Source organism: Bombyx mandarina, chromosome 16 (assembly GCF_030267445.1).
Source record: "Bombyx mandarina strain Sakado chromosome 16, ASM3026744v2".
Classification (NCBI taxonomy): domain Eukaryota; kingdom Metazoa; phylum Arthropoda; class Insecta; order Lepidoptera; family Bombycidae; genus Bombyx; species Bombyx mandarina.
This window is the reverse complement of record NC_143222.1, coordinates 14036968-14061868: the sequence shown is the minus strand read 5'-3', so window position 1 is coordinate 14061868 and position 24901 is coordinate 14036968. Positions and strand designations below refer to the sequence as shown.

The 24901-nt window shown below is 40.2% G+C and overlaps 2 protein-coding genes and 1 long non-coding RNA gene across 4 annotated transcripts in view; 2 read left to right on the top strand and 1 right to left on the bottom strand.

Moving 5' to 3' along the window:
- LOC149501375 (uncharacterized) overlaps nt 1–24901 on the top strand; it is a 79279-nt gene that overhangs the window by 23035 nt on the left and 31343 nt on the right. The gene's annotated exons all lie outside the window — the stretch shown is intronic.
- On the bottom strand, nt 1610–6096 carry LOC149501378 (uncharacterized). 2 transcript variants are annotated; one of them, XM_089733673.1, is made up of 3 exons: nt 4709–6096; nt 4232–4421; nt 1610–3969 (listed from the first exon to the last, which is right to left on the bottom strand). In XM_089733673.1, the coding sequence occupies exons 1-2, from the start codon at nt 6020–6022 to the stop codon at nt 4344–4346; spliced, it is 1392 nt and encodes a 463-aa protein (XP_089589799.1). In that variant the 5' UTR covers nt 6023–6096; the 3' UTR covers nt 1610–3969; nt 4232–4343. The 2 variants fall into 2 exon arrangements, with proteins under 2 accessions (XP_089589799.1, XP_089589798.1); XM_089733672.1 differs by having other exon boundaries at nt 4232–6096.
- Nucleotides 11454–13548, top strand: LOC149501377 (uncharacterized). Its single transcript, XM_089733929.1, has 2 exons — nt 11454–11880; nt 12626–13548. The coding sequence occupies exons 1-2, from the start codon at nt 11539–11541 to the stop codon at nt 13490–13492; spliced, it is 1209 nt and encodes a 402-aa protein (XP_089590055.1). The 5' UTR covers nt 11454–11538; the 3' UTR covers nt 13493–13548.

Here is a 24901-nt window from a genome sequence, read left to right as displayed (position 1 = left end):
ATCTACGGCCGTTTTCAATAACCTATCTATCCCTAGTTTCGGTTACTAAAGATAGACAAATCTATATTTTTGTCCTTACTTACGTTCCAATAACCTATCGACGGGCAGCAGTTCCTATCGGATTTATTTATCCATCGTCGGGAGGACGGATAGCCTGCTAAAGATAGAACGCTCATACAAATCGTGCTTACTTCCGTTTCAATATGAGTTTTAAGTAACTCTCCGGTAGGCGGCGCTATCTCTAGTATGGGCATTCGCTTATCTGTCAAAATCGGCCGGTTACATGTTTATCTTTCGAAAGTAAATCGCTATAATTTAATAATTGTTTCTCTTCATATTGGCATATTGTAGCAGTGATGATAGTGATATGGAATTATTTCAAATGATAATGGATTGTGATGCAGATAGTGATAGTGAGGCCGATATCATATGGTTAGGAAAATAAAGATCGTCTGAATTACATGGCGAAGATCAATAATTACGAATTTGACTATAGATTTCTGAGCAAAGGTGTTGTGAATGAATTGATTAATTTAATGAGACCATATTTGAGTGTAACGTCAAAAAGGTAAGATAAATTTTAACCATAAAAGTACTCGTTATTACAACTTATATTTGTTTATAGCAATAGCAAAATTATACCTAATTTTTGTTGTGTTACAAAATCACACTCAACAGGAATTCTATAATACTGCTGGATTCCCATGGTGCCCTAAATGACATTCATATACTAATACAATAACCTGGTAGGCTATTTACCTTCATTCTTATTACACACTGATACCTCTACATTTTATATTTGTGTTACAGATTCAAATATAGGAGAGGAATTTAGAAATAGAAAAAGAGTATTTTGAATGTGTAATTTGTGTGCAATGCATCATTGATGTTTCAAAATGTTGTTGCTTGATGACCTGGGTCTGCTCATGATACAACTATAATTAACCATTCCGATTGAAAAGGTATTTCTTATTTATATTACCTTATTTATATTATTATTATTATATATTATTATTATATTTTTATTTATTTATATTATATATTTAGGTGTTTATATGAATTTAATATGACACTATTATAATAAATTATCTACATATCAAGAGAACATTGATAACAAGGTGGACTTGGAAATTGCTATTTGCTTGCCGATAGAGGCTATCCCCACAACCCTATCTTTTAATGTGATTAATTAACCCACATACTCAATCGGAACGATTTAAAATGAATCACATATTAAAACAAGAAATACTATAGAGAGGTAATCTTTTTTTTTAGTTAAGAGCTTGTTATACTGTATTGTAAAATAATTTAAGCGAATAATGTATAATTTTCAGATGCATTGGTGTTTGTAAAAGAAGACTCCCTGTATATCATTGAAAAGTAGATTAAAACTAGAAAATATGCAAGCTGTTATTATAGCTGCCATGCTGCATAATATCGTCAGAAGTATGAATTTAGAAGAATTAGAATCAGAAATTTCAGTCGCAGATACATTACAGGAAAATAATATAATTGTTCGTAACAATTTTTCAAAACTTACATCTGAAATACAACTATGTACTTATAAATAATTGCTTCCAAAGATAATTTATAAAATAAACTCCAAAGATAATTTGACTATTTTTTATTTTCCAAAATGATAATTACATGGTAGTTAGTACATGCAAGATATTTAATTTAGAATTTGTACATATACTTAAAAAACTATCTAACATAAAATTATTATTGCCTACTTAATTAATGAAATTTAATATTCCTTTTAAGTAATTTTTAATTTTTTAAATTATCTAAATCTAACTTAACTTTTGCTACAACAATCTCCTTTTCTTTATTTTCCAAGTCAAGTCTCTTTTTTGCTATTAGATATTCTGCTAATGCATTGTCCCTATGCTAGCCTTGCATTTCTTTTCTTCCATCTTGTTTCCGCTTGGCTGTAAAAGTGTTAAAAATATTATATGTGACCTACAACAATGTGCATGCTTTATCCAAAATTTCATCTGCAATCCTTACCACCTCCAGCCTGTAACAAAGAGCATAATTATTTCAAATACTACGGCAACCTGAAGAAAAAATCATGTTTATCAATGTGTTATTAGAGACAAACAATCAACTAATTATATCCGAACAAAAACAGTTTCACTGTAAAAAATTGCGCCAAGTCCACGTTTATAAAACTCATCTCAATAACATTTGCACTTTACAAAAAAAAGAAGACTTCAATAGCTTTCATTCTCTACAAAAATATGTGAAATACAAAAAAATACCAAGAAACCGTCATAAAGATGAAAAAATTAAAAAAAAATTGTTGAAAATTTAAAAATAAAAAAATAAAAATTTTATCGTACTTGGCGCGCGTCATTGAGTACCCCAAATTTTTCAGGATAAATGAACATCCTTTCAATGTTTAGAAATTTATAAGTAGGTCAACCTATGAAATGCATAAATGTAATTAATGAATTATTATTTCATAATAAGTTTTACAAAAGTTAAGTAAAATCGACATCTCATACGTATGTTATTTTAATTTTTTTCATTTCCCACTCATCTTTTATGATTTGAACTAAACACCCTCTCGTGTTCGCTTATACAAATACAAACTACTTACGAGTCGATACGTATGTATACGTTGGCTTCAAAACATTTGAAAAAATTCTAGTGAGAGCTGTTGAAAATTACCGTAGTTCTGTCTCAATTTCTCATAAAACGCTAACAAGACCGAAAAAGACAACCTGGGTAACTTTTTCAGCTTTCACTGTATATTAAAGCAAAATGGTTTTTTTTTCGGGTTGAAATTCTTCCGAAAATTTTTGGGGTACTCAATGACGCGCGCCAAGTACGATAAAATTTTTATTTTTTTATTTTTAAATTTTCAACAATTTTTTTTTAATTTTTTCATCTTTATGACGGTTTCTTGGTATTTTTTTGTATTTCACATATTTTTGTAGAGAATGAAAGCTATTGAAGTCTTCTTTTTTTTGTAAAGTGCAAATGTTATTGAGATGAGTTTTATAAACGTGGACTTGGCGCAATTTTTTACAGTGAAACTGTTTTTGTTCGGATTTCATATCTTTTTGTTAAGTATTATTTTTTGCTCATTTATTACTTAATAAAAATAAATTATAAATAGTCACTCAGCTTAAAAGCTAATGAAACGCTCAATTAATTAGTGTTTTAATGTTAGGTGCCCGACTGGCATGAGACTCTCGGGTTGTCAGTTCCGGTATCGACCGGGGACGCGTGTATTCCGCTTCAAAGTCTGGCGCGCACTAATTGGGGGTGCGAATGATGCAACAGATGCGCGGGCGCGGGTAGCGCGGGGTGGGTCGTCGCGGCACGGACCTGAGTCACATTCTCTTTGGCTGCTGTTGCCCCGCGAAACGGAACGCTGCGTTACATACTCCCCCTCCAAGTCGGGAACGCGTCCCGAGTCCAACTTGGGACTGTTAGTCTGAAGACGCGGCCTTCCTCTCTGCCTCTTTGGCATAATTGGATCCGTACTTGAATTTGACGGAGAGTGGGTTAAATCCGCGGTGTGATACTTGCCGATGACATTGTTTGACAAGTCTGCTATGAAGTACGTTGTAGGACTAACTATCTTTACTACGCGATACGGGCCATCCCGTCGTGGCATGAACTTACGTGTTACACCCCTAGACGCATAAGCAAGCCATAACGAAGGAAATACTCTTCCAGTAGGACTCGGGAGCAAGCCACGGCGGTGGCATCAACAAGTGCGTAGAGTTCTACCCATCTTGTAGCTACATCCTCTACCAGGAGTACCCATCGCTCCCCCTGCTCTCCTTCTGGCAGTGGCCCGAACAAATCGATTGCGAGAACCTCTCCTCGCTGTTGAAGCACAGGAGTGAGCCTATACGGCGGTACCGATATAGGCGGATGATCACCGGTATCAATGTGGTGCTCGGCGTAAAGGGTTGGGGCTCCCCCCACCCTAAAGATGTCTCCATTCTGCTGCTATAAATGTGATAGCTGCTGCCGTTCATCGGAGCCAAGCATAGAACCCTTATCATCACGCAGGAAGTCAGCAGTAGAAGCAAACATGCATGGCTTAGGGCACTCATATTCAATTGGATAGGTAACCCGTTTTCCCGAAAAATGCCAAGTGGATGAAGCAAAGTCAAGCACAATACCTGCCGCCACCAAAAAATCCATGCCAAGCAAAGTTTCATTATTTTGAGCATCTGGAAAAACAGTAAATTCAAGGGTTACTGACCTTTCGGGACTTATCCTTACTTCTAGAGTAGTGAGCAAAACTCGGCGGGTGCGCGCGGAACCGTCTGCAAGCCTCACCCGACGCCTGGTTTCCTCACACGGATGGTTATGCTTTAACAGCAATTCATAAAGCAACGCACCGGCAACGCTACTCTTAGCTCCCGTATCCAACAAAGCATTACCTCGTATACCTAAAATTTGAACACTTAAAATTGGTCTTAACCTAACCTGGTGCTCAGTAGAGTTACTCTGGGCAACACTTTTCACATTAGAATTAATCGTCGAAAAATGTCCGACGTTTTCCATGGTCACCCTATTTTCGTTCATCATGGTCACCCACCCTATCGCGGCCACTTGGTACCTCGGAATAACTATGTTTTGGTTCGGTACCACTCGAGTAACGCATCAGGGGCCTATTCCTAGAACTAATATTATTGTTTATATTATGATTAAGTCTAGAATAATTTTGAAGTCTAACCTTGTTATCAGTACCGAAAAAGCGCGGAGGAAGAATCGCCTTAAAATCGGTAGGATAATAATTATTTTCATTATCAACAAAACATTGTTTACGATTATTAATATAAATGGACGACTTTACGGTGTTTGAAGTGCAAGCTGTATGCAACGAGCTGTCGCGATGAATAGAGTTCACTGAACTTGACAGCTGTGTATTTACTTTACCAATAGGTAAATCGGATGTGACTGATCGGGTCCGTGCAGCGTCGACGGCGTAATAACTTGCGTTACACTTTGTACACTGAGACCGAGTAACACCTTTGGTACCACACCCGTAACACGAGGATACAGCTTGCGTATTTTCGTTGTCGAATTTCGTTTTTGACGCTAATTTTAAACACTCATCACGAATATGTCCGTACTTTTTGCAATAAACACAGAACAGTCTTTTAACAATCGACGTAGATGATACATTATCAGTGTTCGTGTAGCGAGGCGCGGGGACTCGAACGGTGCTCGGCGCAGCGCTGTCGTCGCGTGGCGGGCCGCCAGCTGCGCCCGAGTTGAATATTTTCCGCGGCGTCATCCGCGCGTATGTATGCTGCGAAGTCGAAGCACCGGTGGGAACTTCGCCTACGGTACTACCCGATGAACGTGGCGTGGCTCGCTGAGGATGATGAATAAATTCAGGCGGACTGGTCTCGTAGATGGAGTCCTCGATATGGCGCGTTTTCTTTAATAACGTGTCGTATGAAGTTATTTCGTCTCTTCTTAATCTTTTACGAACACGACGGTGTAGAAGGCCGTAAAGCATATCAATTTGAACTTTCTCACTAAGGTCACCAGGTGGGAGTCGAGCTAGTAGGGCTCGTGCTCTGGCAACGAAGATCTCCGTCTTCTCTCTTTGTCCTTGCGACATTTTGAAGAGCTCTAAGTAGACTCGATGGGGCGGTCTGCAATCACCGAAAGCGCTTCGTAACGATGATAAAGCGTCGTCCCAGGAAGTGATGCTAGCTTTAACGCCTTGCCACCACACGGCTGCATTTCCGGTTAGTAACATCGAGAGTCCTCGTAACGCGATGGCGTGTCCTACGTCAGCACAATCTTTGTATGATTCGACCGCGTCAAGGAAACCGTCGAGTGAGTCGCCGGGCGCTCCGCTGAACCGCGCCGTGCATGACGCGAAGTTCCCAGAATGGTGAGCGGGCGTCGAGGAAGGCGGCGATGTCGGCTCCGACGTCGGTGTTGCTGATGATTCGAGTTGAGTTTTATGCTCAAAAACTCGGTCGAGTAGGCGTTCGAATGCTGCCATTTGACTTTCTTGTAATGACGCCATGTTGTTTGCGGTAAATGTTGGCGTCGGTCCCGCGGTTGAACCAATTTCTTCTTCAACGTCTTGAAAATCGGATTGACGCCTTTTTTTTTTTTTTTTTTTTTTTCTTCCTACCTAAGCTGATAGCCCTAGCGGCTATGTCAGCGTAACCCTAACTTTAGTAGGTGAGCTCACGGGGCTCAAACCTGACGATGTTGCTAACACGAACCCTAGCAAGAGTCGTGCTTCGCAGAATCTACCACCGGATCGGAAACGCGACCCACTGAGAAGATCCGGCGAGAAACTCAGTGGGCTGTGTCTGAGAGTTAATTTACTCGTCGAGCCCTTCGTCGCAAGCGACGGGTTCGACGAGAACGGTGACCGGTGCTTGAATTACCTAAAAGCACCGTTAGTGGATCGGGCGGATCCGAGATGACGTGTTTTGGGCGACGTCGACTGCTTTCCATTCTGTCCGCAGGATCGGGAATGTAGTTACCGGCGGCCACGATGAGAGGGTTCTCGTGTCGTGCCGCTTTATCGAAGTGGCGCATGGACGCCGACTGCAGATACTTATAATAACCGGCAAACTTCTTGAGCATTTGTTGACGTAGTGGGGGTAAGTTTGCGCATGGTACGCTCATGTGCAAAAACATTACTTACTCTGCGTCATAATGCTATTAAATTATTAAAATCAACATATGTATTTATTTATATATTTATTAGAACATCAACAAAACATATAGGTTAATAATTGTAATAATTTAATCTTGGGGTAAAATAGATATTCCTTCTATTAAGTCAAAACTAGAGCTGTTGCCAGGTCTTGGTTCAGTTGAATCGAAGCTGGTATTTGTAATTTTTTTTGCGTTATCATAATCTTGACCATCATCATCATCACTGTTTTCATCACCCGAGTCGCTATCATCGTGATGAGTCGACATAGGGCTCATCGGCGTAGTTTACAACTCGGTCGATTCGGTCTTCTTTTTTGTCTATAATTAATTATTTTTTGAAGATATTCGATTCGTAGTAATCGAATGTTACTTTTTTCATTTACCAGCTTCCGATTATTTTCTGTTCTTTTTTTCCATCTGAATCCTAGCTCTTTCATAATCCGTCGTAAGCTTCATTCCGAGCCATTAAAATTTATATCTTCTTTAAATTTTTCGAAGCCTTTCTACGGTACGGAGTTTCGCTGCTTGTTATGTAGTTATTATGATTACATCTTTTTATTACAGATTGAACGAAACTATCCATTCCGGTAACTTTCTTCTTCCCTGATCTTTTCTTACCCGGAGTCCGAAACACGGCGAGCAAGCCAGAGCCTTTAGCTTCGTTAATAATGCACCTAACAGTACTCACTGATGTTTTTGTTGCTTCCGAAGTCTGTTTTAATTTTTCCATATCATTCTTCCCCTGTTTTATAAAGAAGCAATATACGTCGTACACAAATTTTCTACCCTTTCTTTTAAGTACTACACCAGTTTGTCACGGCATAGTGTATGTTTTATAAAAAATCAACAAACACTCAACAAATAGCAATGGCAACAAAGTCCACAAGCAATTATAACAAATAACTTAATGATTAATAACGATAGACTTTCCACTGTACGCAAGCGTACTTTTGGGAGCAAGCGGAATGAGGGCGCGGTGCGGGACGCAAGGTTCGACTGATCTACCAATAACGCGCTCGATACGATTTCCCCTGCCGTCGCGCCTCACCCTCACCACCAAAGTGATCTAAAATTCGGTTCTGCGCAGTCAAGGTCATTTGCTCAAGAAGTTTGCCGATTACTATACTGATGGACTCTAAGTCCAGGTCGTCATGGAGGTCGACGTTCCTGACGAACCACGGGGCTCCGACGGCTATCCTGCAAAAACGGGATTGAATGATTTGAAAGGATTTTAAGTGTATGCGGGCAGCGTGAGCGAACACTACACTTGCATAGGTCATGACGGGGCGTATGCAAGTTTTGTAGAGTGTCACCTTATTTCTAAGGGACATTTTACTTCGCCTACATATCATCGGGTAGAGACGTCCTAGAATGAAGGCGGCACGATCGCGTACCGTCTTGATGTGGGGGCGGAATGTCATCCTACTGTCGAGGGTGACGCCTAAATATTTGACCTTCGGGGCCCACGGTATGGGCTGGTCGAACATCGTGATTGGGCGAACGGCGGGGGCGGGGGTATTGACGCGCCTAGTCGGAAGGGGGATTGACGCCGTGACTGACGACGAGTACGTGTCGTAATTACGTAGATTCACTCCGAAATACTAGTTAAAGGGCCCGCGCTTGGGCTGCCAGTTTAATGTTAGGTGCCCGACTGGCATGAGACTCTCGGGTTGTCAGTTCCGGTATCGACCGGGCACGCGTGTATTCCACTTCAAAGTCTGGCGCGCACTAATTGGGGGTGCGAATGATGCAAAAGATGCGCGGGCGCGGGTAGCGCGGGGTGGGTCGTCGCGGCACGGACCTGAGTCACATTCCCTTTGGCTGCTGTTGCCCCGCGAAACGGAACGCTGCGTTACAGTGTAATAATAATCAACATCAACTTTTACAAATTTAAACCGAATTAAATTTTGTTTCAAATGTGAAGGGTAGATGACGCTGTTCTTAATTATTTCAGAATTTAAAATTAAAATCTGAAAGCCTTGAAACATCAATCCGCATAAATGTAATTTAAAAACTACAGTAAGAGGCTTAAATAAAAAGCTGAACTTAACTCAGCCTTAATTAGAATTTTCTTCGGAATTCAGTAGTAAAGTTCAAGTTATTTTGATGAAATCAAAACCGAAATATTCATAGCATCTTAAACAATCACCTACGAATAAATATTAGTTATTATATTATTTATTATTCGTAGACAATCACAACGGTTTTATAGTTTTGGGAAGGGATTTTTTGTAACGCCATCTCGTAAAGTATTTCGGTATTACATTACAAAACAAAATTGTTTCTCCAACAGTAACAACAGTACTTGCTTCGGCAGTACTTAAACTAAAATACTAACAGTAACAACATTAACGTTATTTAATGTATAAACCGTTCAATAAGAACTGCAAACTATCCCCTTGAAGCTACAGTTTATGTAGGAATAATGACTTTTTGGCGGGAACGCGAGGTGTGAAGTTGTGTGATTTGTTTTAATTTGTCTATTTAGTGTTTCTTCGGGTTTAAATGTGTAATAATAGTGGTTTATTAACTGTTTAATATCTGTGAAAGTGCACAAATGTGGGAAAATGAAACAAAGCCACTGTACGTAACTTCTCGGTTTCCTCCAAAAAGTCCACTGAGATCTTAGTAAATGACCACCACCATTTTACTGAGATTATATTTCATTCCATATCATCTCATCTCATATCATCTCATCTCATTTCATTTCATCCCATTTGATTAATGTCTCAAATTAATCATCTTCATTTCATTTCACTCCATAATATCACATTTCATTTCACTGCATAATATCATTTTTCATAAAAATATGAATATAAATTAAAATAAGACATGACTTAAAGGTCTCAGTTACCAGGTCATAAAATCCATTACAAATAGGAATAATTCCAGCGCACCCTGGCGGCCGTAGATTACCATTCTCGAATATTTATAGTCTGTGGCATGTCACTTTTTACATCGAAAAAAGTCAGGATCGAAATTTTTGAGCGAGCCATAGTTTGTGGTGATAAAATTAATAATTTCAAGTAGATTAATTGTTGTAATTGATATAACTAGTTAATATCAGTAAAATAAAGTTGTGAGTGATTGATATAATATACAATTTAGGAACCAGAAGTACCGTAGAATTAAATAAAATTTCGCAACCTCAAAAAACTGTTCTGCTCACAGTAAACACAGTCGGTAGTCTGGCGCTCCGTTTACAACGGGATTTTTGAACGGAACTTGGCGCCAGATTCTACCGAATCTGTGGACTAACCTTACTAAGGTTGTTTCTTATGTTGCCGTAGCGTTCTTTAAGTTTTCCCATTTTAGTCGAAGCTGCGATGGAGTTCGTGGGAAACGACGAATCGACGAATTAAAATCATTTACAAGGGTTCGCCAAGCCTGCTGCTTCAATTTATTGTTTGTGGCATTTGTTGCCTTATTATTGAAATGTTTTTTCGCCGCCACAAGTTCTGCTAGAATCATCGTCTCATCTTTTGTCATGGTTGCTGCGTTTCTTGACTGAAAAAGATATATTTTCTAAACTTGAACTCAAAGTTTTCAAAGTAAAATTATTATTATCAATGTACTTCATAGATACTTACAGAATTCATTTTATTTCACTGTAGCTCTTTAATTATAAACACACTTAGAATTATAAACGAAAGTTTTAAAGCGTTTTGGAGGTAAGTCATCATCTAATATAGTAGGTAAACAATAGAAAAACAAACAAAAGAAACTGATCACTGCTTATTGGCAAACGGACTGTCAAAACGTTTCGTTTCATAATTTCGACTAGGATAAAAATAGCAATACGTCCAATTTAAAAAAATCTACATATGTTTTTATTACTTTTTGTTATAAACAAATGTGTTTATGATAGTCTACAATATGCTGGTTAAATTATAGTTATAATTTAGAATAAAATAAAATAAGTCTTGATCCTGATGTTGTTTCGTATTTGTAGTAGAACGAAACGTATCAAGAGGCTCGGATAAATCGGAGGGAAGAAGCTATCTACTGTTGGTTAAAGAGAGATAGCACTTATCCGTAATTGTGAAACGCAAACTAAGGATAGATACGCTCTTGCTGATATTCGGAGATAGCTATCTATCCGAAAACTCAGATACGTTATTGAAAACGGCCGCTAGAGAAAGGGTTGCGTAGAAATTGTAAGTTAAAGTCACAGTATACAGAGTTCCTCCGTGAATATGCCGGCTTAGGTCACCTATCTAAATCTAATACTCCAATACCGCCACTATCATACTTTTTATGTCATCACGCCGTATTGAAGGACAGTAGCGAAAGCACAAAAATACGTGTTTTTTTTTATGGGTCAGCTGTCACCGCATCCGGATTTTCCGTTAACGACATACTTCGGGTAGGTCCAAGTATTCAGGATTCTCTCTTCTTCGATTTTTGCGATTTTAAAGTGCAACCGGGTTGTAAGCACGCACCGACCCTTCAAACTAGAAATCGCAGCAGTGTGACGTAATTTTTTGACACCCCCATCTTTTTGACCTGAAAATATTCAAAAATTAATTGTTTTGTCAAGGTTCCTTGTTGCTTTTGCAAATTCAACATACCTATTAGATACTTACTGATCCGCTCTATCTTCTGACACCGGTCACTCACATGCGCACGAATACGCAAACCCGCAAGTGTGGGACGACATTTGCAAATGAGTATGCAAAGTTTTCGCTACATTCGTGGTTTTCCAAGCTGTGTCGGTTTTTTAACAAACATCAAAGCGCGCGAACCTCGAACCTTCGCGTAGTCTCCCACACATTCGTTTGCCCAATTGCGCCGACGATTGCGAAGATAACGGACGTTTCGCCATTTTCGTAGTTCGTGACTTCTACCGTGTAGCGAACCTTCATTATGGATTGGAATAATACCAAGGTAATGGAGTTCATTGAACTTCTGCAAAACGAATCTACCATATGGGATCCTCAAAAGAAATCCCATAAAAACAGAATGGCCGCTAATGACGCCTGGGAAAGAATTAAAAACTGTTTTTCTTCTGAATGTTCTATTAATGAATTAAAAAAGAAGAGAAATTCTCTAATGGCCGCATATAGAGAACACTTAAAAAAACTGAAAGACTCCTTCACCACTGGTTCAAGTACGGATGATGTGTACCAGCCAACATGGTTTGCATTTGAGGCAATGCACAGTTTCTTGAGGCCAGTGTACGAATACAACAACACCATAAACACTGAGGTAAGCACAAAATAAAAGAGTTGTTTAAGTTGTATCTACCAAACATTTTATTTGGAACATTTATTTATCGTTTAGATTTGCATAAAATATTCTGCAAACTCAGCCCTAATCATATGAGCAGCATTTGAGCTTCGCCTGGGAACCAAAGCAACCGGTAGGAGTCCATGATTCGCGTTGTCGTTTCTCCAGCTTCCAGAATGCAACTGACCGTTCTCTATGCGGTCAAAGACTCCACGGGGTGTGTATATTCTCGATGAGGTTCTACTTCTCCTCAAAAAATTATGTAAAAGTACGCATGTCGTAGTGATATGGGCTGCATTTTCAGGTTGAAGTAAAATAGGTTTTTTAAAAACTCTAAATACTGATGCCATAACCCCGAACACACTTTCAACTATTACTCTGGCTTTGGATAAATTGCGATTAAACTTTCTTTCTATGCTGTTCTCGCTATGGTTACCGGGATATGGCTTCATGATGTGTTGGCTTAACGCAAATGCACTATCTGCAATAAATACGTATGGCACATTCATATTTCTTCCTGGGAGAGGGTTTGGCTGTGGCATGTTCATTGTATTATTATTAATCTTTTTCCATAAAATGCTATTTTGTAATACTCCACCATCACTCATTCTCCCTTGGCATCCTATGTCGGCAAATAAGAATAAATAGTTTTTGTCCACTAGAGCCAGGAGCACAACACTAAAAGTTTTCTTGTAATTAATGTAGTCAGAGCCGCTATGAATAGGTGATTCTAACACCACATGCTTGCCATCCAATGTTCCACAGCAATGTGGAAATATATTTCGAAAGCCTTCTGATATCTGTAGCCAATCATTTTCTGTGCTTGGTAGCTGGAAAAAAATGTTATTTACACAACAATGTTGTAGTGTTAATGATGTTTCAGGAACCAACAACATCAAATTCTGAAATACCTCTGTCCAGAGAATCAGACATGGGCAGTGGAAACGAATCACCGCAGTATGAACGGTGCTACAAACTAAAAAATACTTCGGGTGCAAAGGACTTATTGCAAGTAAAGAAACAGTTGGATGAGGCCTTCTCCCTTGTAAAAGAGAGAAATCTACAAAAACAGACCGATGAAAATGACTTGTTTGGACAACTCGTGGCGCAAAAATTAAAAAAATTAAGTGAAGATGACAGGCTTATGTTAACTCATGACATACATAATTTAATTTTTAAGTATGAAATGAAAGCAAGATCCAAATTAAATGAACAATCCTCGTCAAGCCGCACGTCTACATTAAACATTTATACTCCATCTCCATCATCTGATTTTAAAAGAGTGTCATATAACCACACACCGGAGCCATCCACAACGCAGTATGAATCTACGTATTCGCAGCCCGGAAAGTATGATATAAATATACAGTCTCCTAATATGTCAACATTATTGTCTACTGAAAATTTAACTAATATAAACTCTAAGCCCCTAAAGACCAGTACTTCTAGAAATAAAATAAAAATACTCTCACAGATTATAACTCCACCACCGCCATTGACCAACCATACCATTGGGCAACCATTAGGAAACCATAAAGATATAATATCTCAGGCTTATAAGATGTCCAGTATGAATGAGGATTCAGATTGATTTAAGTAATGTCATTTGGTTTTTTTAATACTTAATATAACAATTAGAAAAGAAAATTTCTATCATTTACCTTTACTTCCCTTTTTAAGACTTGAATAATAGCTTCACAAACTTCAGGTACGATTGTACCAATTACTTGATTTGATATTTTGAAGAGATATTGCATGCTCATGTAACTATCACCAGTGGCCAAAAATCTTAATGTCATTGCTAATCGGTGCTTAGAAGGAACAGCTTGCCTCCATTTTGTATCTTTCTTGGATATCAACGGATCGACTTTCTGCAGCAATAACTCGAAGTCTATACTTAACATTCTACAAAAATTTCCAAAATGACTGACAGGTTCAGGTAACAGATCGGTTAATGATTTGTCCAGGGAGTGCCTGAAAGAAAGAGATAATTTAAAACGGCTATTAAATATCTTTCTTTTCTTTAACAAAATGCAAAGTAGGTTATCTACTTAGTTCTTTCGCTGTACAATCTACTCATCCAAATACGTCTTCTCTTCCGCGGATGGCGATTGCGCCGCTCCGTTTCATGCAACATATGATATATGTAAGTATATGAACATAGGTAAAACAGTCCAACCGCACTAATATAATCATCTTCATTGTCCATGATTCACAAAATCGCAAGCAAGACTGAGACATTCGTAAACAAGTGTAGGAGGAAGCGCAAACGGGTTCGCAAATTGAGTATGCGAACCCATTTGCACAGCTGCTAAGTTTGCGAATGAATGTTTGACGGCCCTTCACATGCGCGCAAATATTCGTACATTGTTCGAATGTTTGCGCGCATGTCAGTGGCCGGCATGAAGTGCGTTCTACGCCTTCGGAAATCCAAAATTTTGTCTTTTCTTACAAAATCTTTTTCACTCTATGGTGGTTTCCTCGAAGGTGGAAAAAGATTCGGGAGAGGAGGTACTGGAGAAAGTCCGACATATAGTAGATGCCAAGGAATGCTGGATAAAGGTAGAGAGAGTCAGGAAAGGAAAAGGCAGGAAGGTGATCATGGGTTTTGGGACGAAGGAGGAGAGAAGCAAAGTAAGGGATCGGCTTGAAAGGAAAGCTGCTGATCTCACCATCGGGGAGGTGAGGAACAGGGATCCGTTTCTGATCCTCAGGGACGTCTTGCAGGTCAATACTGACGAAGACATATATAAAGCCCTGAGAAATCAGAACCGAGCTGTTTTCCGCGGCCTCGATGAGGAGGAAAGCAGAATTTCTATAAAATATAGGAAGAAAACCAGGAATCCACACCACCCATGTAGTCATCGGAGCTTTCCCGACTGTCTGGCAGAGGGTGGTGGAGGCTGGGAAGGTCCATATCGATCTCCAGCGGGTTAAGGCCGAAGACCAAACACCATTGGTCCAATGCACACGTTGCCTGGGCTATGGGCATGGGAAGCCACGGTGGCTGCAAAGGTCCACCGGCCCTTTGCAGCCACTGTGGCGCGGCCCTCTAATGCGTATGGCGACATCTAAAGTCGGAATGTACCGAATTTCTAGCTGAGGTACCTCCAATTTGCAAGAACTGCGCCACGATTGCCCAATACGTAGGAAATGGGACGACCTGGCCCACTGAACAATAGCCTATTGCTGAGGGCGCCCAGAATGGACTTACTCGCTATAAAATAGTACAGGCGAACCTCTAACGCATGAAGCTAGCGACCAACGAGCTGCTGATCGAAGCGAAAAATCGCGGTATATCAGCAGCCCTAATTCAGGAACCGTATGTCGGGGCGTCCAGGGCGATGAAGAATTACAGGGGCGTAAAAATCTTCCAAAGCACTAGTCCAGGAGACGGAACAGTTAAAGCAGCGATAGCTGTCTTTAACCCTGACTAAACGTAGTCCAATATCCGAAGCTCCCACAAATAATATCGTTGTGGTGGGACTTCGTACCGGTGCTTGGGAGATCATGTTTGTCTCTTTTTACTTTGAGAACTCCGAGGGCGGTCAGCCCATCACTCCTGACTTAGAACATCTAGTGCGGATCGACAAAGAAATCGGGTCTAAAAAGTGGATTATTCGAGGTGACGTCAACGCTTAAAGCTCATGGTGGAGCCCATTAAATGACCACCGAGGTGAAGAGATGCTGGGTGCCCTCAATGAGCTGGGGCTACACATACAAAACAGAGGGTAAACTCCAACCTTTGATAACATCCGAGGGGGTAAGCGATACCAAAATTTTGTGGATGTAACAGCTTGTTCTGCAGACTTAATTGGCATAGTGACAGACCGGAGAGTTGACGAGGGCCCGACGAGCGCGGACCACAACGGCATAGTATTTAGTATTCGGTTGCAAAAATCTAAGGGCACAAAAATAAGTAGGACCATTAGGTTGTTCAACACAAAAAAAGCCAATTGGATGAGTTTTCGTAAGCAACTAAATCAAAAATTACTAGAAAATAAGTTTACCACCGCTGAATTCACGAATGTACGAAGTGTTGAACTTAACAACATCACAAGTCTTACTAAATCAATTACGGACGCTTGCGTGGAGTCGATGCCAACCAAAAAATGTGAAAAAGTGAATGATGGCAAGCAAGTTGAGCTCTGCGACCCACTATTCACGATGGCGGAGCTACAACGGGCCAGCGAATCCTTTAACCCGAAAAAGGCCCCGGGAGCGGATGGCTTTACTGCAGACATTTGCCAACACGTCACCAGGAACCACAGTGATGCACTCTTAATATTTTTGAACAAGTGTCTGGCATATCATCACTTTCCAGAGCTTTGGAAGAAAGCTACGGTCGTGGTGTTGAAAAAACCGGGAAGGAGTGACTATGCCACCCCTAAAGCATATAGAGCAATTGGTCTACTGCCAATACTCGGCAAAATATATGAAAAAATGTTAGTGTCACGCCTCAAATTCCACCTGCTGCCTAAAATGAGTACTCGCCAGTACGGATTCATGCCCCAGAGAAGCACCGAGACTCCCTCTATAATCTAATGCAACATATTTACAGGAAATTAGATGAAAAGAAAATAATTGTTCTGGTTTCTTTGGACATAGAGGGAGCCTTCGATAGCGCCTGGTGGCCAGCTATACGAGTCCGACTGGCTGAGGAAAAGTGCCTGCTGAAACCTCAGAAAGGTATTTGATAGCTACCTGAGGAACAAAGAGATAGTGGTTAGGTATGCGGGAGAGGAGTGCACTAAGCTCACTACCAAGGGGTGTGTCCAGGGTTCTATGGGAGGACCAATCTTGTGGAACCTCCTCTTGGACCCCCTCTTAAAAAGCTTAGAGAATGGGGGTGAGTATGGTCAGGCCTTCGCTGACGACGTCGTGCTTGTCTTCGATGGTAACACTGCATTAGAGGTGCAAGGACGCGCCAATGTCGTTCTCGAACATGGTCGGACGTGGGGTGTCAAAAATAAGCTTAAATTTGCGCCTCAAAAAAACAAAGTGATGGTTATCACTAGAAAACTCAAACACGACACTCCACCTCTGAGGATGAGAGGGATCGACATTGGCATATCCAGGGAAATAAAACTCCTTGGTGTCACAATAGACGACAGGCTGACTTTCAACACTCACGTGGCGAATATCTGCAGGAAGGCCATCGGAATATACCTAGTCAGGTCATAAATTCTGTCACATGTTTAATGTAAAATAATTGAAACAAGTTTATTCATTATGTAACTATTCATATACCAAAATGAACTTAACAAAACATAGATTTTTATGACACTAAAGTTTATTCAAAATGACCTCCGTGATTTTGAATACAGGCCTTCAATCTGCGCAGCCAGTCGTCTATCGCAGCACGAACTAGGTCCATGTCAATATCGGCGGCTGCCTTAATCAAGGATGTCTTGAGTGACTCCAAATTGGGATGAGGCTTTGAGCACGCCTTTTCCTCCAAGTGTTGCCATATCTTGTAATCTAACGGCTTCAAATCTGGACTGGAGGAGGGCCAGTCTTCGTGCCGGATGAAGTCGATTTCAAGCGCCGCCAGCCAGTCTTGTGTGCTCTTCGCTCTATGAGCTGGCGCCGAATCTTGTTGGAATACCCAGTGCCTGTTATTAAACATGGTATGAGAAACAGGTTCCACAAGGTTCGTCAGGACTGTATTTTGATACACAACTGCATTCGTTTTTACACCTTTCTCACAAAAATGTACCTCTGTTAAGCCCCAATAAGAAACTCCCAACCATACCATGAGCGAGGATGGAAAATGACCTCGTTAGACACGCGGAATACGGTTGCTCGCTTCTTCACTACTGTGTGCGTACACCTTATCATTTTGTTTGTTGTAGCTCTCTTCTACGGTAAATTTTTAATAAATTTTTTCATCCGAAAAAAGAATTTCTCGATATTTTTTTCCCGCGTACCGCTTCAACAAAGCGCGGCATCTCTTCAGTCTCAGGTCCATTAGACGAGCATTCGAACGATGTCCTGTTTTTCTTCGATATGCCCGAAGCCCTAAGTCTTCATTTAACACCCTTTTCACCGTGGTTCTGCTTAACCCCATCTGAAGGGCAACAGTTTCTGCTTAAGTTTGGGATTTCTTTGAATTCGCGCCTTCACAGCTTTTATCACTGCTGGAGTCCTAACAGACCGAGGGCGACCACTTCTTGACCTGTCATCTACACTAGAGTCTTCATGGTATCGTTTGATGGTACGATAAACGAATCTTTTGGTTATATTCAAAATTTTCAGTATGTTAAAAATTTTAATTGGCGCGTAACCGCAACGATGCAACGCAGTAACTGCAACACGGTCTTCTTTAAGCGTCCACTCCGTATTTAAAAATGAGTAAAATTCTAAAAGTATACATTTTTATTTCCATGAACAATTCGAAATTCGAATTCAATAAACTTTTTTGTGGCCAGCATTCTAAAAGAAAAGTTTTTACTGTGTGACAATACTTATGACCTGACTAGTTATATAACAACCTTGAAGTTCAAATAATAGACGACAATTCTGCAAAATGTAATATAAAAATACTTGAAAGGGTCTTTAATTATCTTTGGAGTGAAGTTAGATTTAAAATAGGAAATGTATCTTTATCTAGATCTTTAGTGTCTGTCAATCCTAATACCACAGACATACCTAAAGAATTAATCAAGCCCACTATTCTCCTAGCGCTAGGGCTCAGCAATATTATAGATTATAATGACATCCCAAACTACTATTTGGACCAAGTAAAGAAGATTATTAATGAAAGCAATTTAGATGTTAGGAAACTACCAAATTTGTTGAATTATATCCAATCGCAAATGGATGACAGGAAAAGATATTTACCTATTTTGCCAGGCTTAAATTCTAGTTTTATTTCAACAAGCAACTGTCTAGAGCGGCAAGAGTGAGCTGGGGTCTCCACCCTGAAATAATTAAGATTATTTATTCGGCTACTATATAGCCGATCATCCTGTACGCGGCTAGCGTGTGGGCACCGGCGGCGAAGAAGCTGATGACGATTAAACAGGTTCAAGTGGTCCAGCGTGGGATATCACAAAAAACCTGTAATGGCTATCGAACGGTATCCCTGAACTGGGCACTGCTACTGGCTGGAATACTCCCCCTTGATCTCAGAGTACGTGAGGCGGCCTCACTGTACGATTCCATGATGGGAGTACCTCAGCTGAAGCTGGGGGACAGGGAGATCGAACGGATGGCCCTGGTCATTGAGGTGCCACACCCCGCTGAGCGTATCAGCCTGAGGCTCATGAGCCTGGTAGATCGGGAACAGCTCAACCAAAACAGTGACTTTGATGTTCGTATATTTACTGACGGGAGCAAGATTAAGGGCAAAGTCGGCGCTACCTTGTCTGTGTGAAACAGCGAGACCGAAACAAAAGCCTGCAATCTTGCTCTCCCAGGGTATTGCACCGTCTACCAAGCTGAGCTTTTGGCTATATGCAAGGCCACACATGTAATTCTCGGACACTCAACGTCTTCTTTTGGAGTCTACAGCTATTCAATGGCAGCTCTACAAACGGTCATAAATCATAGTTGCCTCCATCCCCTTGCAGTAGAGAGCAGAGATAATCTAACAACAGCATCTCTCCAGGGTAAAGTTGTTACCTTATTCTGCATTAAGGCCCATGCAGGGATGGAGGGCAACGAAAGAGCTGATTAGCTTGCCAAAAGCGCCGCTTTGGGCTCCAAAAGGAGCCCTGATTACGATCTGTACCCGGTCTCATTCGCCAAGCGAAGCATTCGACTTGCAACGCTTGACGAATGGAATCGCAGATATCGAACTGGAGAAACCGCGTCGGTCATTAAGATATTCTTCCCGGATGATCCGCAAAATAAAAATCGATAGCATAATTATGCAAATTATGACAGGGCACGGTGGGTTCTCGGAGTACTTGAATCGCTTTAAGTGCAAAGAGAGCCCATCGTGCGCATGCGAGCCTGGAACACGGGAATCCGTCCCACACATCCTTTTCGACTGCCCAATACCTGCACCCCAAAGGTTTGAATTAGAAAACAAAATAAATCAAAATACTGTAAGGGAAAACGTACCAAACATTTTAAGCAGTAAAGAAAGAGACATGTTTTTAAAATACTGTATCGAAATCGCTCAAAATGTTATAAAGCGGAATAAAACTGTAGCAAGTAATTATGCTATCATAATATAATTATATATATTATAGACTAACATAGAGTGAGGAATTACATAAATAAAGATGTAGAGTTTAAGAATAAAATATCAAAGCATTGTACATATAAAACTCCTGCAAATACTACATAATATATTATATATAAGAAATAACTAAAATAGTAAGAAATAATAAACCTAGCAGCTAAAGCTCTGATTGTGTGGTAGGTATAACCTAACCTGTAAGTAAAAGTGGTCTTAAAAGAAGCGGACAGTGGCGAGGAACTCGACGGTGTAAACCGCGGGCTGCGGAGACGTCGGGTTCAGGACTTATTCCGAAAAAACCGGAGAAAACCACGTGCTCGGAACATAAAGTGGCGTGCGCTGCCCGATATCGATCGGTGAGGTGCACATTTTCAAGTGCAGTATCATAGGAAAAGGTGCCACACACCTTCAATCTCAGATTTTTCTGGTGAAAGCTTCTCGAGATACAACACTTTTTCCTGAAACCACTTGACCAAGTGTTCCCAGATATAGGGCAGTCCGGCAGGAGTGCGCTATACCAACGCGCCTTGACAAGGCAAACGTGATAGTGAAAACAGCATCATCCAGACAGTGCTGCGAAAAAAGTTAGGGTGGAAAAATCATATGTGAACACGTGCTCAGGACATAAAAGTGCACTTATCTCCGAATTTTGAGTGACAACCCGTGCGTTTCACGGTACGCCGAGGACGGCGCCCCCACGGCCTACATTACTACACCACTCGCCGATTTTTCCGGTGAGAATTTGCGGAGATATAGCATTTTTGTTAACCCGCGTGGACACGTGGTTCTGGTTGTAGAGCGGTCCGGCAGGAGTGCGCCACACTAAAGGACGCGCCCAAACGAGATGAACACGCCAGTGAACCGCTTCACCCAGGGACCACCAGGAAAAAAGTTATCCAACAATACATGTTCATATCTGTCAAAATCAGATAAAGACTTCAGCCGCTTTTACTATAATTCCATCGGCGGTGAGTTCAACGCGCGGCTTCCACGGGTGCGAGCGAGCGACAGATATATTTCCATTTCAAAAAGTGGCGTGATATTTTTTTTCCGCTACGCCACACGTCACACAAAACATCGGCGTAGACCCTCTCGTAGGCGCGTAGCGTAACGGCGTAGCGGACGCGTAGCGCAGGTGTCGTTTACCGCGAGAAGTAAGGGACGGAAGATTCCTTGGTGAAAAGTGACCACCTGGGACTTATTGGACAAAATTTTTTTTCATTACGTAAAAAAATTAGAACTTACTATATTTATGTTGTATTATGCCGTAGAATAAGTTGACTGCTTGACTGAGTTTGTGTTATATTTTTGAAGTGAAAACTTCTTTAGAATCGTTGTGATTTCATACCGGATGCAACGGAAAAAACGACAGGTAAGAGACACAAATACAAAAATGTGTAGGATGAAGCCAGCAAAGAATGAGACAGAAATATACATACTATTTAATACAGCGCCATCTGTGAGATTTTTTTAATACTAACGTGTGTATGAAAGCTCTTGTAGTGAATTTTAATTTAGGATTATACGTGAAATTAAAATATCAATTCACAGAGGGCGCTACCTTACAATTATTTACTAATGACAAAATTTTACATATACTTAAGACGTTTAGGATAATTGTATTTTAATTTTGGAAGGTTTCACTTCTACCACGTGTGAATTGCACAATTTTTTTTTTTTTGTTATATCTTTTGTACTTGTTACTTTTATTACTTGTGTTATGTATTGTATTTTATAGTCAATATCGGAAGCGGAGGAACAGAATAAAATAACTACAGATAAAACCCAATACTCCTAGTGAGTATAAAACTTTTCTATACTAATATTATAAAGAGGAAAGATTTGTTTGTTTGTTTGTTTCGAATAGGCTCCGAAACTACTGGACCGATTTGAAAAATTCTTTTTCCATTAGAAGCCGACATTGTCCCTGATGAACATAGACTACTTTTTTAATTTTTTTTTTAATATTTTTTTTTTTGGTTTCATGTATGTTTTAATGTTTCCGAAGCGAAGCGAGGGCGGGTCGCTAGTATCTATATAAGCCGCTAAACTTTGACAAAACTTGTAAACAAAACAAAACTGCACGGCCCGGTGACGTGCTATTTGTTTACGAACAAACCGAGTAGCTAAGCCGCGCGCGACACGCCATCTTTTGAAGTCGTCGTCAACCTAGAAAAAATAAAAAAATTTAAATTGTATATTTTACTAATTATATGTGTTTGACAATTTAAGACAAGTTGACTTAATCTGTGATAGCTTTAACAAAAATTTACATAACTTGCACTAACCGACCGCCTCCATCTACATGGCAATATAAGAAAAACAATACGACAATACGACCGATATACAACTATATCTAAAATTTATACAACTTATACAAACCATCGAGTCGAGTATTAGCTATCGCAGATTATCCACAGATTCGGTAGAATCTGGCGCCAAGTTCCGTTCAAAAATCCCGTTGTAAACGGAGCGCCAGACTACCGACTGTGTTTACTGTGAGCAGAACAGTTTTTTGAGGTTGCGAAATTTTATTTAATTCTACGGTACTTCTGGTTCCTAAATTTTTGTATATTATCCACAGATTCGGTAGAATCTGGCGCCAAGTTCCGTTCAAAAATCCCGTTGTAAACGGAGCGCCAGACTACCGACTGTGTTTACTGTGAGCAGAACAGTTTTTTGAGGTTGCGAAATTTTATTTAATTCTACGGTACTTCTGGTTCCTAAATTTTTGTATATTATATCAATCACTCACAACTTTATTTTACTGATATTAACTAGTTATATCAATTACAACAATTAATCTACTTGAAATTATTAATTTTATCACCACAAACTATGGCTCGCTCAAAAATTTCGATCCTGACTTTTTTCGATGTAAAAAGTGACATGCCACAGACTATAAACATTCGAGAATGGTAATCTACGGCCGCCAGGGTGCGCTGGAATTAGTCCTATTTGTAATGGATTTTATGACCTGGTAACTGAGACCTTTAAGTCATGTCTTATTTTAATTTGTATTAATATTTTTATGAAAAATGATATTATGGAGTGAAATGAAATGTGATATTATGGAGTGAAATGAAATGAAGATGATTAATTTGAGACATTAATCAAATGGGATGAAATGAAATGAGATGAGATGATATGGAATGAAATATAATCTCAGTAAAATGGTGGTGGTCATTTACTAAGATCTCAGTGGACTTTTTGGAGGAAACCGAGAAGTTACGTACAGCGGCTTTGTTTAATTTTCCCACATTTGTGCACTTTCACAGATATTAAACAGTTAATAAACCACTATTATTACACATTTAAACCCGAAGAAACACTAAATAGACAAATTAAAACAAATCACACAACTTCACACCTCGCGTTCCCGCCAAAAAGTCATTATTCCTACATAAACTGTAGCTTCAAGGGGATAGTTTGCAGTTCTTATTGAACGGTTTATACATTAAATAACGTTAATGTTGTTACTGTTAGTATTTTAGTTTAAGTACTGCCGAAGCAAGTACTGTTGTTACTGTTGGAGAAACAATTTTGTTTTGTAATGTAATACCGAAATACTTTACGAGATGGCGTTACAAAAAATCCCTTCCCAAAACTATAAAACCGTTGTGATTGTCTACGAATAATAAATAATATAATAACTAATATTTATTCGTAGGTGATTGTTTAAGATGCTATGAATATTTCGGTTTTGATTTCATCAAAATAACTTGAACTTTACTATTGAATTCCGAAGAAAATTCTAATTAAGGCTGAGTTAAGTTCAGCTTTTTATTTAAGCCTCTTACTGTAGTTTTTAAATTACATTTATGCGGATTGATGTTTCAAGGCTTTCAGATTTTAATTTTAAATTCTGAAATAATTAAGAACAGCGTCATCTACCCTTCACATTTGAAACAAAATTTAATTCGGTTTAAATTTGTAAAAGTTGATGTTGATTATTATTACACTGTAACGCAGCGTTCCGTTTCGCGGGGCAACAGCAGCCAAAGGGAATGTGACTCAGGTCCGTGCCGCGACGACCCACCCCGCGCTACCCGCGCCCGCGCATCTTTTGCATCATTCGCACCCCCAATTAGTGCGCGCCAGACTTTGAAGCGGAATACACGCGTCCCCGGTCGATACCGGAACTGACAACCCGAGAGTCTCATGCCAGTCGGGCACCTAACATTAAACTGGCAGCCCAAGCGCGGGCCCTTTAACTAGTATTTCGGAGTGAATCTACGTAATTACGACACGTACTCGTCGTCAGTCACGGCGTCAATCCGATTTTCAAGACGTTGAAGAAGAAATTGGTTCAACCGCGGGACCGACGCCAACATTTACAGCAAACAACATGGCGTCATTACAAGAAAGTCAAATGGCAGCATTCGAACGCCTACTCGACCGAGTTTTTGAGCATAAAACTCAACTCGAATCATCAGCAACACCGACGTCGGAGCCGACATTGCCGCCTTCCTCGACGCCCGCTCACCATTCTGGGAACTTCGCGTCATGCACGGCGCGGTACAGCGGAGCGCCCGGCGACTCACTCGACGGTTTCCTTGACGCGGTCGAATCATACAAAGATTGTGCTGACGTAGGACACGCCATCGCGTTACGAGGACTCTCGATGTTACTAACCGGAAATGCAGCCGTGTGGTGGCAAGGCGTTAAAGCTAGCATCACTTCCTGGGACGACGCTTTATCATCGTTACGAAGCGCTTTCGGTGATTGCAGACCGCCCCATCGAGTCTACTTAGAGCTCTTCAAAATGTCGCAAGGACAAAGAGAGAAGACGGAGATCTTCGTTGCCAG